This window comes from Schistocerca nitens, chromosome 4 (genome assembly GCF_023898315.1).
Source record: "Schistocerca nitens isolate TAMUIC-IGC-003100 chromosome 4, iqSchNite1.1, whole genome shotgun sequence".
Lineage (NCBI taxonomy): Eukaryota > Metazoa > Arthropoda > Insecta > Orthoptera > Acrididae > Schistocerca > Schistocerca nitens.
This window is the reverse complement of record NC_064617.1, coordinates 550,667,853-550,682,371: the sequence shown is the minus strand read 5'-3', so window position 1 is coordinate 550,682,371 and position 14,519 is coordinate 550,667,853. Positions and strand designations below refer to the sequence as shown.

At 43.2% G+C, this 14,519-nt stretch overlaps 1 protein-coding gene across 1 annotated transcript in view; it reads right to left on the bottom strand.

Moving 5' to 3' along the window:
• Positions 1-2,646, bottom strand: part of LOC126253185 (cholinesterase-like) — a 97,295-nt gene extending 94,649 nt beyond the window's left edge. The window contains exons 1-2 of the mRNA XM_049954348.1: positions 2,524-2,646; positions 563-697 (exon numbers count right to left, since the gene is read on the bottom strand). Coding sequence (XP_049810305.1) covers positions 563-697; positions 2,524-2,586 — 198 coding nt within the window. The 5' untranslated portion in view covers positions 2,587-2,646. The remainder of the gene's footprint in view (positions 1-562; positions 698-2,523) is intronic.
• Between the last annotated feature and the right edge of the window lie 11,873 nt (positions 2,647-14,519).

The window sequence follows — 14,519 nt, the reverse complement described above, 5'->3', positions numbered from 1 at the left end:
ACATTCAGTTCCGAGCTGATGATGAGATGGGCGTTAAGATCTCCAATACCTAGTTTTTTGAGAAGGCCTGCTAACATTAAGTTAAGAAACATGGTCGATGGTCGTTGTTGTGAACTGGGGAGTCACAGAACTATGTTCACTAGTAAACCACGTACTTTGAATACATGTTTTGACTTATTACTTGACATATGCACACAACACATTTAGCACACTTAAAGTCTGGGCGCAATTTCCTGGATTGGCTGCAGCCACTTTAAATAATCAGTGTTATCGATGATACCCATAATTTATTTGGGCTCAGAATTTAATTTTTATAGGCCCTGCACACAGCCTGTATCAGTATCGTGTCTCGTATAAGGAGCAAACTGCTTTGCAGCATAATCACACTTCGTATGGAAGTTAGTTGCACTATCGTAAACTGGCACATCAGATTCGTCAATTTCAGATACTTTCCAAGTTTCAAAATTAATTATTTTCGTAGTTTTTTTAACGGTTCTCGTTCCACTGAGACAAACGTAGCTTAAAGACTGTGCAGATTAACTCTCCGTCAGGAAACACTTACCTGGAACCGGAGTTTCCCTAATGGCGGCGTAGCATACGGGATGCCCACAAAGGACGTGTAAGACACGTTGTAGACGCTCGTGGCTGTGGTCCCCCTTAACACTCCTTGCTTGACAGTCACCAGCACATCATCTCCCTGGAAGAAAAAACAAGAAAGAGCAATGTTTAACGCCTCGTCGCCTATGACGCCATGGTAGACGTAGCACAAACCCGGATTAAGATTCGACCGTGGTTTTTGAAAGTAACAATTTCAGGATTTCCTCCATCGATTTAAGAACACGGAACACGTAAATGAGCATAGTCGGGTGCAGATATGAACCGTCGTGTTCCAGAATGGGAGTCCAATCTGCTACCACTGCGCTACCTGGTTCGGCGGCTGGGAAAGAGGTGAAGTTCGACGGGAGCGATGTGTTAGATGTTAGTAGATGAAATTTTTTCTCACTTCTAAACTGACCGGACAAAACTCTGAACCGCCAAAGGAATTCGACAAAATAAGTACATAAATAAATAACTGAAACCTAACATTTTCCCCAAGTCCTCAAGGTGGTTTGTTTCCGCAATTGAAGTTCACGTTACAAAATGAGTCTTGTCTGATAATCGTTTCATGGACATATAGTAATAGGGGCAGTAAAACTAGAAAAATAACCATCAATCCAGCAGAGGCGCTATAGCGTCTGCCGCTAGTAGTCAACGAGGGCCAGGGTTGTGCTGTCACTGCTGGAACACTGGACGTTCTCAGTTTCACTGTTCCTGTTAACGCATATCGATAAAACAAATATCACACTAGACTAATCTGGCATCGCTCTATCGAATGGCCACGTAAACGTCCACTTAAAAAACATTTTGTTTGTAATGGGAAACAAATTGACGCTTTCCGACGACACTGGGTGTAGCGTGAAATACGTGACGGCTAGCATTTTTTTAGGCTGACTCCAGCTGCACGATGCAGAAACGAAATTGCAAGTATCTGCTGAAATACCTGAGAGAATGCGCCTGACGACTATTAGGGGAGAATTCCTGTACACACTATGGCGCGGACCCTACGGTTCTTGCCGCATTTGAGCCTCCGTAATAACCTACATTTTGTATCTTCAACGGTCCAGCTTCTGTTGGTCGCGCTTCTTTCTATCCCATAAATCCATTAATTTCAAGGGAGATATTCTGTCCGGTCACCGACTGAATACCACGTCACGCCCGAAAATGGCTTGGAAACGGAAGACGTAGAAATTGTGAATGGTTACAGTCTTCCATACTGTTGACATTCATGTCATTACAAACAGGTCATTGTATAACCTGGAGAAAGATTCTGGGGTCAAAACAGTATACGCATGTATGGCCAGGTCTCAGCGTCCATCGGGTACAATTAACTATACCTGAAACAGGTCTTTGTACAGCGTAACGCATAACTCGCAGAAACTGCTTAAAGCTAGTATGACAAGTCACGAAATTGTCTAAATACATGGAATTTTTCTCTGAACTGTTGGTGTACACGTTCTTTGCCCAAATGAAGCTAATTTTCAGTATCCTTCTTGCTTGGAAAGTCTAAAACAGTACGGAAAAGTGCTTTAGAAAAGCTACGTAATACTGTGTAAGGATATACGCATTTCCCCTGTAACATAAATCGACTCCGGGTGACGTACGAGTAAATATCCTGCAATTAAATATCTTGTTAGTCCATACGACACTAATACACTCTTATGATCACTTTGTAAACTGACGCCGGCTGCGGTGGCCGAGCTGTTCTAAGCGCTTCAGTCCGGAACCGCGCGACTGCTACGGTCGCAGGTTCGAATCCTGCCTTGGACATGGATGTGTGTGCTGTCCTTGTGTAGTTAGGTTTAAGTAGTTCTAAGTTCTAGGGGACTGATAACCTCAGATGTTAAGTCCCATAGTGCTCAGAGCCATTTGATGTTTTTGTAAACTGACAGGTATTTCAACTGAAACAATATGTATGGTATTCACCTTGGCGAAACGTGCTATGGTGACGAGTATTAACAATCCACACAATGAAAGTCTCAACTCCATATCTGTTAGTGACGCCAACGGATCACGGCGTTAATGGGCGAACACTGAAGTCGACTCCGGAGCGGAGGCTCTTATATGGAGGTCAGTCTGTGGCGACTATAACCTGATTAGATATCATGTTACTCAACTGATAAGGGAGACACTACTGAACAGAGGAACGACAGTTCGGGTACGATAACAGAGTTTTTAAAAAAATTTATTTCTTGATTGAAGTCTCAAAATAAGCACGATGTAGGCACGTATTTTGACGAATAAGAATTCGCAAACTTTACTGTTTTTTCGATTCACACTTGGTTCGACTGACTGAAGAACTGTTCACCGGTGGAATTTGGAATTAGTCTGCTTCCTATTTCGCTTTAAATACAGTTGTCCTGTAACATTGTTTAAATCATGAAGAGTTCTATCCATTTTTTGGGGGTGGGGTCATGGCATTAACATTAATATCATCGTGCAGAATATCAGAAACATTATCTAATTCCTTCAAAGGTTTCATTGTAGACAAGAGGCTTTATTCAGTTTGGTCTGATGAGCGAAATACTTATGACATAGTGTTTTAAAAATAGTAACTGAATTAATTCCTCCCTAGAAGAGTACAGACACGCTTGCAAATTGTGATGCAGCGACCATTCTGCATATTTGGTACAAGACAATAGTAATCATATCCTTCATACATGGAAAAAGAAGAATAAAGTGAAAGTTTCCCATACCGTTATACTGCAAAAACAATATACACTCCTGGAAATTGAAATAAGAACACCGTGAATTCATTGTCCCAGGAAGGGGAAACTTTGTTGACACATTCCTGGGGTCAGATACATCACATGATCACACTGACAGAACCACAGGCACGTAGACACAGGCAACAGAGCATGCACAATGTCGGCACTAGTACAGTGTATATCCACCTTTCGCAGCAATGCAGGCTGCTATTCTCCCATGGAGACGATCGTAGAGATGCTGGATGTAGTCCTGTGGAACGGCTTGCCATGCCATTTCCACCTGGCGCCTCAGTTGGACCAGCGTTCGTGCTGGACGTGCAGACCGCGTGAGACGACGCTTCATCCAGTCCCAAACATGCTCAATGGGGGACAGATCCGGAGATCTTGCTGGCCACGGTAGTTGACTTACACCTTCTAGAGCACGTTGGGTGGCACGGGATACATGCGGACGTGCATTGTCCTGTTGGAACAGCAAGTTCCCTTGCCGGTCTAGGAATGGTAGAACGATGGGTTCGATGACGGTTTGGATGTACCGTGCACTATTCAGTGTCCCCTCGACGATCACCAGTGGTGTACGGCCAGTGTAGGAGATCGCTCCCCACACCATGATGCCGGGTGTTGGCCCTGTGTGCCTCGGTCGTATGCAGTCCTGATTGTGGCGCTCACCTGCACGGCGCCAAACACGCATACGACCATCATTGGCACCAAGGCAGAAGCGACTCTCATCGCTGAAGACGACACGTCTCCATTCGTCCCTCCATTCACGCCTGTCGCGACACCACTGGAGGCGGGCTGCACGATGTTGGGGCGTGAGCGGAAGACGGCCTAACGGTGTGCGGGACCGTAGCCCAGCTTCATGGAGACGGTTGCGAATGGTCCTCGCCGATACCCCAGGAGCAACAGTGTCCCTAATTTGCTGGGAAGTGGCGGTGCGGTCCCCTACGGCACTGCGTAGGATCCTACGGTCTTGGCGTGCATCCGTGCGTCGCTGCGGTCCGGTCCCAGGTCGACGGGCACGTGCACCTTCCGCCGACCACTGGCGACAACATCGATGTACTGTGGAGACCTCACGCCCCACGTGTTGAGCAATTCGGCGGTACGTCCACCCGGCCTCCCGCATGCCCACTATACGCCCTCGCTCAAAGTCCGTCAACTGCACATACGGTTCACGTCCACGCTGTCGCGGCATGCTACCAGTGTTAAAGACTGCGATGGAGCTCCGTATGCCACGGCAAACTGGCTGACACTGACGGCGGCGGTGCACAAATGCTGCGCAGCTAGCGCCATTCGACGGCCAACACCGCGGTTCCTGGTGTGTCCGCTGTGCCGTGCGTGTGATCATTGCTTGTACAGCCCTCTCGCAGTGTCCGGAGCAAGTATGGTGGGTCTGACACACCGGTGTCAATGTGTCCTTTTTTCCATTTCCAGGAGTGTATGTTGCATGTGTTCCCAGTATACGTGTCTCAGCTAGCTGACGATGTTTCTGTTTTTGCCGTCACAAGTTAGCGGGTGGCAATTCTAGAAGTGTAGGGTATGTAAAGCTTATCGCTTTTCTGCAAAAACAGCGGTTTATCTGACGTCCATAAGGACATGATCATTGGTTTTTGGGACAAGGGTGGAAGGATTTCCTAAGCGGCAAATTCTGTAAACATGAAATGGATATGGACAACAACCTTCAGCTATATAAAGGAATGAAGATAATGAAAATTTGTGCCGGACCTGGACTCGAAACCCGGATTTCCTGCTTATCGAGAGCGGATGCCTTACCATTAGGCTATCCGAGTGCGACTCACACCACACTAAAACTCCCTTATTTCATCAACAATTTATCTACAGCCTGCACTCTTACTTCTATTATGTATATTTTCGTACGGGGGAGACATTTTTAATTGGCTGTCGCTTGCCCGGTTTCGGCGAATAAATACGATCATTTCATGCATGTCCTAAGGCTTTGTAAACAGTTCGCGTGCCGCCGTGGTTTAAGTATGCTGTGCATGGCAAAATTGTGCTATCCAGAACCAGCGCCGAAGCAACTGTGAAGCACAACGCCCATATATGACCATTGTGATCGACTGCTGCGAAGATGTCTAAGGCCGAAATGAGCTGCAACCGTGTATCAGCACATGAACGCATCTATCCTTGGCGATCATTTAAGGTTTTTGGCAGGTGGTCCCATTAATGTGACCGTTCAGTGTATTTATGCAGACAATTGAGACTGATTCATGCTCTAACCAGACCCTCTAGGCGTCGTGGATTGAAATGAAAGAGTGACTCTAATTTGGGTTCAGAAAAAGGTCTGCCGGTGGACTATGCTCTACACATGTCGATCAGCGACAAGTCAAGCGAATATGCAGAGCATGAGAACAGCGGTACCCTTCAGTCTTATACAGATTTCTTGCACAATTTTCACCATAAATGACTGTACACCGCCCAGGGCTGCAGGGTATGTGGCTGTATTATGTTTTGATTTAGCTGTTGCTGCTCTGATTTTCTTCGACACATTGGTTCCTTGAACCATTACACTCGTGATTTTTGCGCTACGCCCCACAGCAATGTAAGCTGATAGACTGTAGTCATTGTGTCGGCGTGGAAGACAAATATGACAATCTCTTTAGAATCAAGTTGACACTAAAATCCACTGGAAACTCTGCAAAGTGCAACCCACCGTACCAGAGACGACGTTCACATGTCTGTTGCATTATTTACATATTTCTCTAGCTACAGAAACTTGCCAAAACAGCATGCATGCTGCCAGTGTAGCTGACTGCAGAATGAGTCGAATCGTCGACACAGAAAGGTTCACAGTGCGTGAAGCAACATCAAGAAAATAGTAAGCTAAAGCTATAAGGACAATACGTCAGCCATTCCAAAACGTGGTATAATAAACTGCCACTGTTACATACGAACATCGTTTATTTATTAAGTCCATAGGCATACTGTTCAGGTTCCATGCCCTTGCGACCTGAAATATTGCCATACCCTTTCCTGGATTTGGAATATTCTGCCTCAATCAATCAAAATCACATTCAGAAATCAGCGTCTTTTGAGTACTCTTTTCTGACGTTTACACTGTGGTTTCGGCTGACTTATAAAGGATCCCCTACTATTCCTATGGATGTGGCGTCGCTCTGCACCATCAATCTCTCATCAATAACATAAACCGTGCACGTTCTTAGGCTACCACATCTTCGGAAATCTTCGATGCCACCTAACGCTTTTATTAATTGAAAAATCATTAAAATTTTTGTACTGGCAAATGAATGTGTCAATTCGTCCTGAACTCAGCCCCAATTGTATGTAGAAGCTCGCTAGCAAGAAAAGACCAGTAAGAAGGAAAGTATTTGGAAGAATACTGTACTCATCGGCAAATTACGTGAGGCTATGCGATGTAATTGGTGGGGGGCCAGGCATGCGACGCAGTGGCGCAAAATTGGAGGCACGTACACCCCTAGTAGTGTTATAGCACGTAACAGCGTAACAGCAAAGGAGCATAACGGCCATGGGAGTCCAGGGTAATGAGTGGAAGAGCGAAGAACGTGAGTGGTGTGGAAGTGCTTTGGAAATATTTGGAACCAATACACTGACGGAAAAAAAGAAAAAAAAGCAAACAGGAAACCACGGAGCAGTGGGACATAAACTTCAGTTGATAGGCGTGTTTCTACATTTAAAAGGTGATACCTGTTCAAATTGACGCCAGTCGTATGAGTGGCGCTAGTAGGGTCACTATGAGAATACAAATAAGGTTCGCTTTAAATACACACTATAGCGGTAGTGAGCTTTAGTTTCCTTTGTGACTGGACGTCGTGAGCTGTTACTGAAAAAAGGCTTTAAGGCGACAAAGGTGCCACTATCAACACCTCACTGACTTCGAACGAGTTTGGGTAACAGGTTACGAGAAGCTGGATGTTGTGACCGCGACACTGCAGAAAGATAACAGGAATGTAGCCACAGCATATGATCGCTGGCAGCAGTGGTCAATGGAACAGACTGTCGCAAGAAGACTGGGCTCTGGGCAGCCACGTGGTTCTACCGACAGGAAAGCCCATTGTGTTCGGCGTATGGCTCTGCTGGATCGTACTGCACCTGCTTCAACAATTTGGGCAGCAGTTGGCACCACAGTGGCACAACGAACAATTGGCACGACAGTAACGAACTGTTACAAATCGGTTACTTCAAGGCCACCTCCAAGTCAAACGCTCTCTAGCGTGCATTTCTCTATCCCCAAACTACCACCATTTGTGACTTCGGTGGCATCCAGGGAGAGCTCATTGGAGGGCAGAGTGGAGGTCTGTTGTGTTTTCTGATGAAAGCTGGTCCTGCCCCGGTGCGAGTGATACCCGTGTGTTGGTTAGAAGGGCCAACTGAGGCCCTGCAACCAACCTTCTGCGTGCTAGACATGCTAGACGTAGACCTGGAATTATGGTCTGGGGTGAGATATCGTATGACAGCAGGAGAACACTCAACGTTATCCCACGCATCCTGACTTTCAATCTGTTCGTCAATCTGGTGATTCGATCTGTTATACTGCCATTCATGAACAGCATTCCAGGGGGTGTCTTACACCAGGCTAACTCTCGCCCACTTACTGCTGTTGTAACCCAACATGCTCTACAGTGTCGACATGTTGCCTTGATCTACTCGATCACCAGACCTGTCTCCACTCGAGCACATATGGGACATCACTGGTCGACAACTCCAGCGCCATCCACGAACAGCATTAATCGTCCTTATATTGACCGACCAAGTGCAACACACATGGAACTCCATCTCACAAATTGATATCCGATACCTGTACAACTCAATGCATGCACGTTTGCGTGCTTTCATTCAACATTCTGGCGGTTACACCGATTATTAATGTACCATCATTTCGTATTTGCCACGGCTTCTCACTCGCTTACATTATCCTGTTATCTTGCAACGTAAATCGCCTAAATATGTTACCTAGAGAAGTGTATTCCTTAAATTACTTTACATTAATTACTGTTCGGTATTGCGATCTTTTCTTCTGACAGTGTATGTGAGACAGGTTACTGGGAACACAAGATGGACATTACTACAGAATAACAACTTTATCGAACACGTTTTATTTTAGCGAAGTGTTGTGCTCAATGGAATAAGGTGGCGCCATAATTGGTAATAGTGTATAATAACAGTTGGCGCCATAAGAGAAAATGTTAATAATAAGTTTTAAATCAAAAGGAATTTCGTTGCTTCATATAGACCTAATCATCTCCCTATGAATCAATTCAAAGTAAGCTCTGGTCTGAATTGGAGCTAACTGTTACCTTGAAGATAACGCAGAAGAGAGAACACGAGTGAGTAACAAAAAACTTCCCCGAAGTAGAAGATACATCGGAAGATGGTTTCAAGATAAAGACTCGGGATTTTCATTGATGGTGATTAGAGTTTCCATGTCGCTGATTCTCACTAACACTTTACAGCAGTCAGATAACATCAGATGAACAGATACAAGAATCTATTGCGATAATACACACTTAGAAACTAACACTTGAAAGATGACAACCAGAACAGCCCAAGAGAAGACACGTTATTCTTAACTTTCATTGCCAGTATTTTAATAGTCAAAAGCACTATGAACAATTGTCACGGAAAGATTAGATTGTAAAGTTAATATCTGGCCACTATTTCAGCCTGTCAAATTTATGACAAACGTTAGAACATAGGAACATCTAAGCTTGCTTGATGTTATCGTGCAGGCGCTGTAACTAAACGAGTGGAAGGGATCAGGCTGATGGACAACACAATGTCCAATGAAAACCATTGCAACCGATACCTTTCTCACTCTGTGAAGAGAAGTAAGAAACATTTTAGAGCTCAGCTGACCGCGGAGAGCAACTTCGTTGAGCGCGTTTGGGACATATATGTATCGAAACATGTTATTTTTGTGTATTGTGATGTACCTCAACTATAGCAAGAATCTCAAATTTGTCGTTTTCACAAACGTTAGCATAATGCTTGTTCCTAACAGTAGGTCCGCACTACAATAGTTAGCAGTCAGATTTTGGTATCACTTTATCGTAGAAATGGATAATCTGGAGACTTTGTTTCCGATTGCGCATAAGGTATATTACTTGGAGATGGATGTGCTAATCCAACTCCTTTCTACAGCGAAACTCCATTTGCTATAAGCTTTCGGTGGCCCAATCAAGTTTCCTTGTTCCAATCTCCCACTGAATCGCAGACGGATGAGAAATGGTAAAAAATTTCGTTTTTCGTTTCTTAGGAGACACACGTTGAAACACGTTAAAATACTTACAGCAATTGAACTTAATTCATTTAAAATTTGATGCTAATTGGAATAGTTTGAACAGCTACGCACTGGAATATTTTTTGCCTTTATTCCTAGGGTGAGAAAGGTTTCCCCTGCAATGGTTTTCATTGGAATTATTCGTGATCAATGCCTTCTTTGGTTTAAGCAGAGAAAAGATAATAGCAAAAGCCCTCACCAGCAATATAACATGAACAACCAGACACAGTCACGATGCATTTGACACCATTTTCTCTTAAATAAAAATCCACACTCATAAAGCTTATGTTTATAACTGTTCTCTTAATTAGATTTTGTAATTCTAGCTCTGAGGAGCTTCAAATGAGGGTACGCAATAAGCACGAGTAGCATTTAGACTGATTTGTCTTTCTCGACGTATTTCACTGATGAATTCTTCTCGGGTTATCAGCCGAGTGATGGCGTCGTCTTGTCACAACGTTGCAATGAGTTTGGTACCCATCATCTTCTGGCGAGGTGTCCACTTCGCCTGAAGATGATGGGTACCAAACTCATTGAAAGGTTGCGACAAGACGACGCCACCACCACTCGGCTGATAACCCGAGAAGAATTCATCAGCATTTTGAGTGATATGGAGAAAGAAATCAGAAAATAATAGTTCGAGAGAGAGAGGTTGGCACAGGAGTGGAATTCGTGGATGGCCACATGAAACCAGTCAGATGACTGACGACCCCAAAAAAAGGAAGGCTGAGGCTGTCGGACTATTTCTTTTTCTTTCTTTTTTTTTCAGGGAGATTCCTTCGTTGATGTAACCTCTGCTTCAAATTGTTCAAATTGTTTAAGATTGCTCCGTGGTCAGTTTTAAGAATTTATTGTGAAACCGACAAACGTCTCTCCTTTCTTGTGATACTGATAGAGCTTGTCCTAGCTTGTGTTGGTTTAAAAAGGCACGAGCGCCTTATGGCCTTTCGTATAGCGCGGAGTGATTATAAGCAGTGGTTTGTGTGGCTGAATGTGACTGTGTTGTGGGGCTCTAGGGCAACATTAAAGTTGTATGGTGTTTGCGTTTCCTCTGTTGTAGAAAGCTGTGCAAATTTGGTTGGTACTAAGGGTAAACCTGGTGCAAGATTATGAAGCTACGAGCTATTCTAAAGTCCTGTGGTCTTAAGTACCCTGTGAGTCCCTGGTAGCCGGCTGCGTGCCACGGAAATTTACTAAAGCTGCTTGAAGTCGTTGGCCAGCTTCAGTACAGCTCACAATGAAGTATACGTACCGCAGGGAAGTACAGTTGTTCGTCTCAGTTCCACAGTAAATAATTCTTACAACTGCACAAAGAGTAATAGTAAACCTTCTGAAGCAGAGCGTGTATCGACATAAGAATGTTCCTGCAAAAAATAGTCCTGAAACCTGTACGTGTGGCAAAGCGACTTTAACATTCTCTAATAATCTTGCGTGTCTACCACAGTAAGCTTTCATTGCTTGATTTATATAGCGCTAAACTGTTTGATGAATTCTTGTCTAGACGTAAGTAAGTTTCCTGCAGGGCTATGACCGTAAAATTTCTCCTACTGGTTTTTCGCCTGTGAACTATTTGCTCAATTTAACTGATAGTAGCTTATCATATCTTCTGTGTTCTGACTGCTCCGATTATTTTCCTAAGAAGTGCCGCTGTCTAGCTTAGTGCCGCTGTCTAGCTTAGTACTTACTGTGTGTTCCTGAAATGGCGACCCCCCTGAGGTGATAATTATACAGTGATTTAATGTTGGGAGTTTTGATCGTTAGACTGTTTCACGATAAAAAAATAAGACCCATTAACTCAGTGCATTCTCTTGTAAGTGAATGTTAAAAATTGGCAATCTGGCAACACTGTAATAGCATTAACTGTAAATACCTCTGTTAGCAAACAGCAGTGCTGCTGTGCAGTTGGTGCAGTAGGTAGCCCTACTAGGGATGTAGGACCATAATGCAATGTAATGGACGTGAACGTGACCAGAATAGTAGTTGGTACTATAAGTGAGACCACTGGGGGAGGCTACACAAACACCAGGTTTGCAATCTAGTAGATGCAGTAGTGTGAAATAATTCGCTTCCACGATATGCAAAAGACTTCTTTAAAAGATAATCAGTGAAAAAAATTACACTTCCATTTCTGTGTTCGTAGTATGTAGGTGCAAATGCTTTGTAGGAGACCCACTGTAATCGCCGTATGACCAATAAGATTCAGACACCATATCACGCAGACTACATTTAGCAAATAAAGAAAAATAATCCTCAATCCAGAATCGAGCCGTTGACCTCCTGCACAGTAACCCAAAACGCTATCCACTGCACCTCCTGTACATCACTACACTTGTTTGCTGACAGAGATACTTACTATACATTTGCTTACAGTGTTGTCATACGGCCGACATTTAACATCCATTTACTGCCGGAAATAAGCACAGCACAAAATTTTGTGACAGACATTTTTGTAATGCTAGTATGTCAGGAATCGCACTGCGAGAGAGAGACACAGAAAGAGGGAGACTCGTTCTGTGGAATACTTGAAATTTAATAGCATGGTGCTAAAAGGTCGTCGGCCCTTATTCAGTGTAAATCTTATCATCGTCTTGTGTCCCTCTCGTGTATTTTAACTGTACATATGATTTTCTAAAGAAGGGGCAGTGTTTGAGGTCTGCGTCATAATTGAATTTGGAACCATACTGGGTCAATAAGTGGAGTAATCCAACCTCAAGTAATATTTCTTAAATGCTAAAGTAGGTCAAATGTAAATCCTACTTTTCTCTCGTGCACCTATTGTGTATTTGATTGTACAAGGTGTTTTCTTAAGAAGGGGCAGTGGCTGATGTCTAAGTCAAGACTAAAATTGGAATTATAATGTCGCCTAAGGCAAACTTCCGTAGAATAATTCAAGATTTAATAATGTTCGCTAAAGCGGCTAACTGAATCTCGTATTACAATTGTCCGCATTTGTACCAAGACGTACCTGTTGTGAGTCGCGAGTTATTATGCGATAACAGTTAATGCAGTAAACTAAATTGCAGTACAGCCTGCAGTATTGGAGCCGTTGGCTGTGAAGTAGACAGTAAGTTGTGTCCTAGCAATGAGTCACTAGCACCTGTCGCTAATGCCAGCCGTGAGATACGGCATTCATGTCGCTTCGAACGACTGTATATTCATGCCACCTATAAACCTAAATAAACTATATTAAATATTATTCAATCATTTTCAAAATCGGTTTACTACTTCTTGTTATTCAGGAGAAGATTCTATAAAAATCTCATCCTTTTAACTATCAGTTTCGGATATAGAAAAACTTACTTAAAAACTCCAAAACCGACACTTGGGGAATTAAATTCAGTTAGGAACCACAACAGTTTATCTTTTGGTATCATTTGAAAACATAACCACAACTCTCAAGGGGCAGAATTATTTAATTAATATTTTAATTCAAAAACTTTAACTATTTTTCGTTTTTGTAATACAAAAATCAGATAAAATTATTATTTGTGTCTTATGTTGTTGTGGGAATGAATGATAGTAAATGTGAGAGTGTATCAGAAGCATACGTTAAATTTCAAAAGTAATTTTATATAATGCATTACGCCGTCTTTGTGCGTGGAAGATTGTGCCCACTTTACTGATGACGTATGTCTAAGTGTGCTTGCTTTTGTAAGGAGGCAGCCAAAATATCGGCAAAAAGTAATATCGATTTCTAAATTTATTTCAAGACTGATTTTTGTTTCATTGGTTTTATTAAATCTTATATTAGTATTTGCATGTTGGAATGATGTAAATGCATCTGTGAATAGTGATTGGCGCAAGCCGGTTTTGGCGCGAAAATGATCTCGAACAATTCTTCTGATTGGCCAGCCAAAATGATCGGCCACTCAGAAATAAGCAGTTCCCGCGCACTGCTAGATAGATATGCTGTGATAGAAGCAACACCTAAGGAGTCCCTAGTCGGCTATTGGACGTGCAAGTCATGCTGAACGTTTCAGTCTTCATTATGTGTAAAATGAAGAAGTAATTGTTTTCTCACGTCCAGATTGTGTTGCTGTGAAAGCAGTTGCATTTACGAACAGTTTTTTGAAAGTTGGAAGTTTTGGAATTGTTTTGTTGGAATGTTAGCTGCGTGTGAACTTTCGGCCTGTGTGTAAATTCCGCATGATACTAAAATGTAGACTTTCACGGCCGGAAATATCATATCCATTATAATTATCCGGGCTGTTATGCCGTGGTCGGTTGATGAATTTTGTCTCGATTCCCAACGTTTCGTCTCCGACTGCGGGAGATATCTTCAAGGGGGTCCGTAGGTCGATGGAAGGTCCAACACACCCACTGGCTCGCTACTGACTGCCGCTAAATTCCTTGTCCGCGCGCTCCCGCGCCGCGGTGTGACGTCACGTGTTTTGAAAATGTCAGTGCAATTGACCGCTGTCGGTCGCCATCGATCGCCGTTGCCGTCAACCGACCACGGCATAACAGCCCGGATAATTATAATGGAAATTCCGCACGGCATGTTTCGCTTTCATATATGGAATATTTGGCGAGCAGTTTCTGTTAAAGAAATCCACTGAAAAGGATCGAGAGTGAAACTCACTATTAGTAGCGTAACTTTAACTGTAAACTCGTGTAATTACTCGGGTCGGACTTATGTTTATTTCTAGCTGCTTTGCGTGTGATCTGGATTGCATGAACTGTTAACTGAGAACAGTGGACTTGTTAGTTAAGTACATTTGGACTTGATGGCAGGTTTTTTTTCATTTAAGCAAAAGGAAATGAAAAGATCTGTATTAGAATGTTGATATTTTACTAAAGGAATGAAACAACCACCTTCCGCTCGAAAATTATTATAAAATATTTGCAGGAAAGCTGGCTACTAGAGTTACGTGGACTTTGCAACTTAAATATAGGCGTCGTTTTATCAGCGTTGCTTTTTCGAAGTACTAAATAGTACCTAC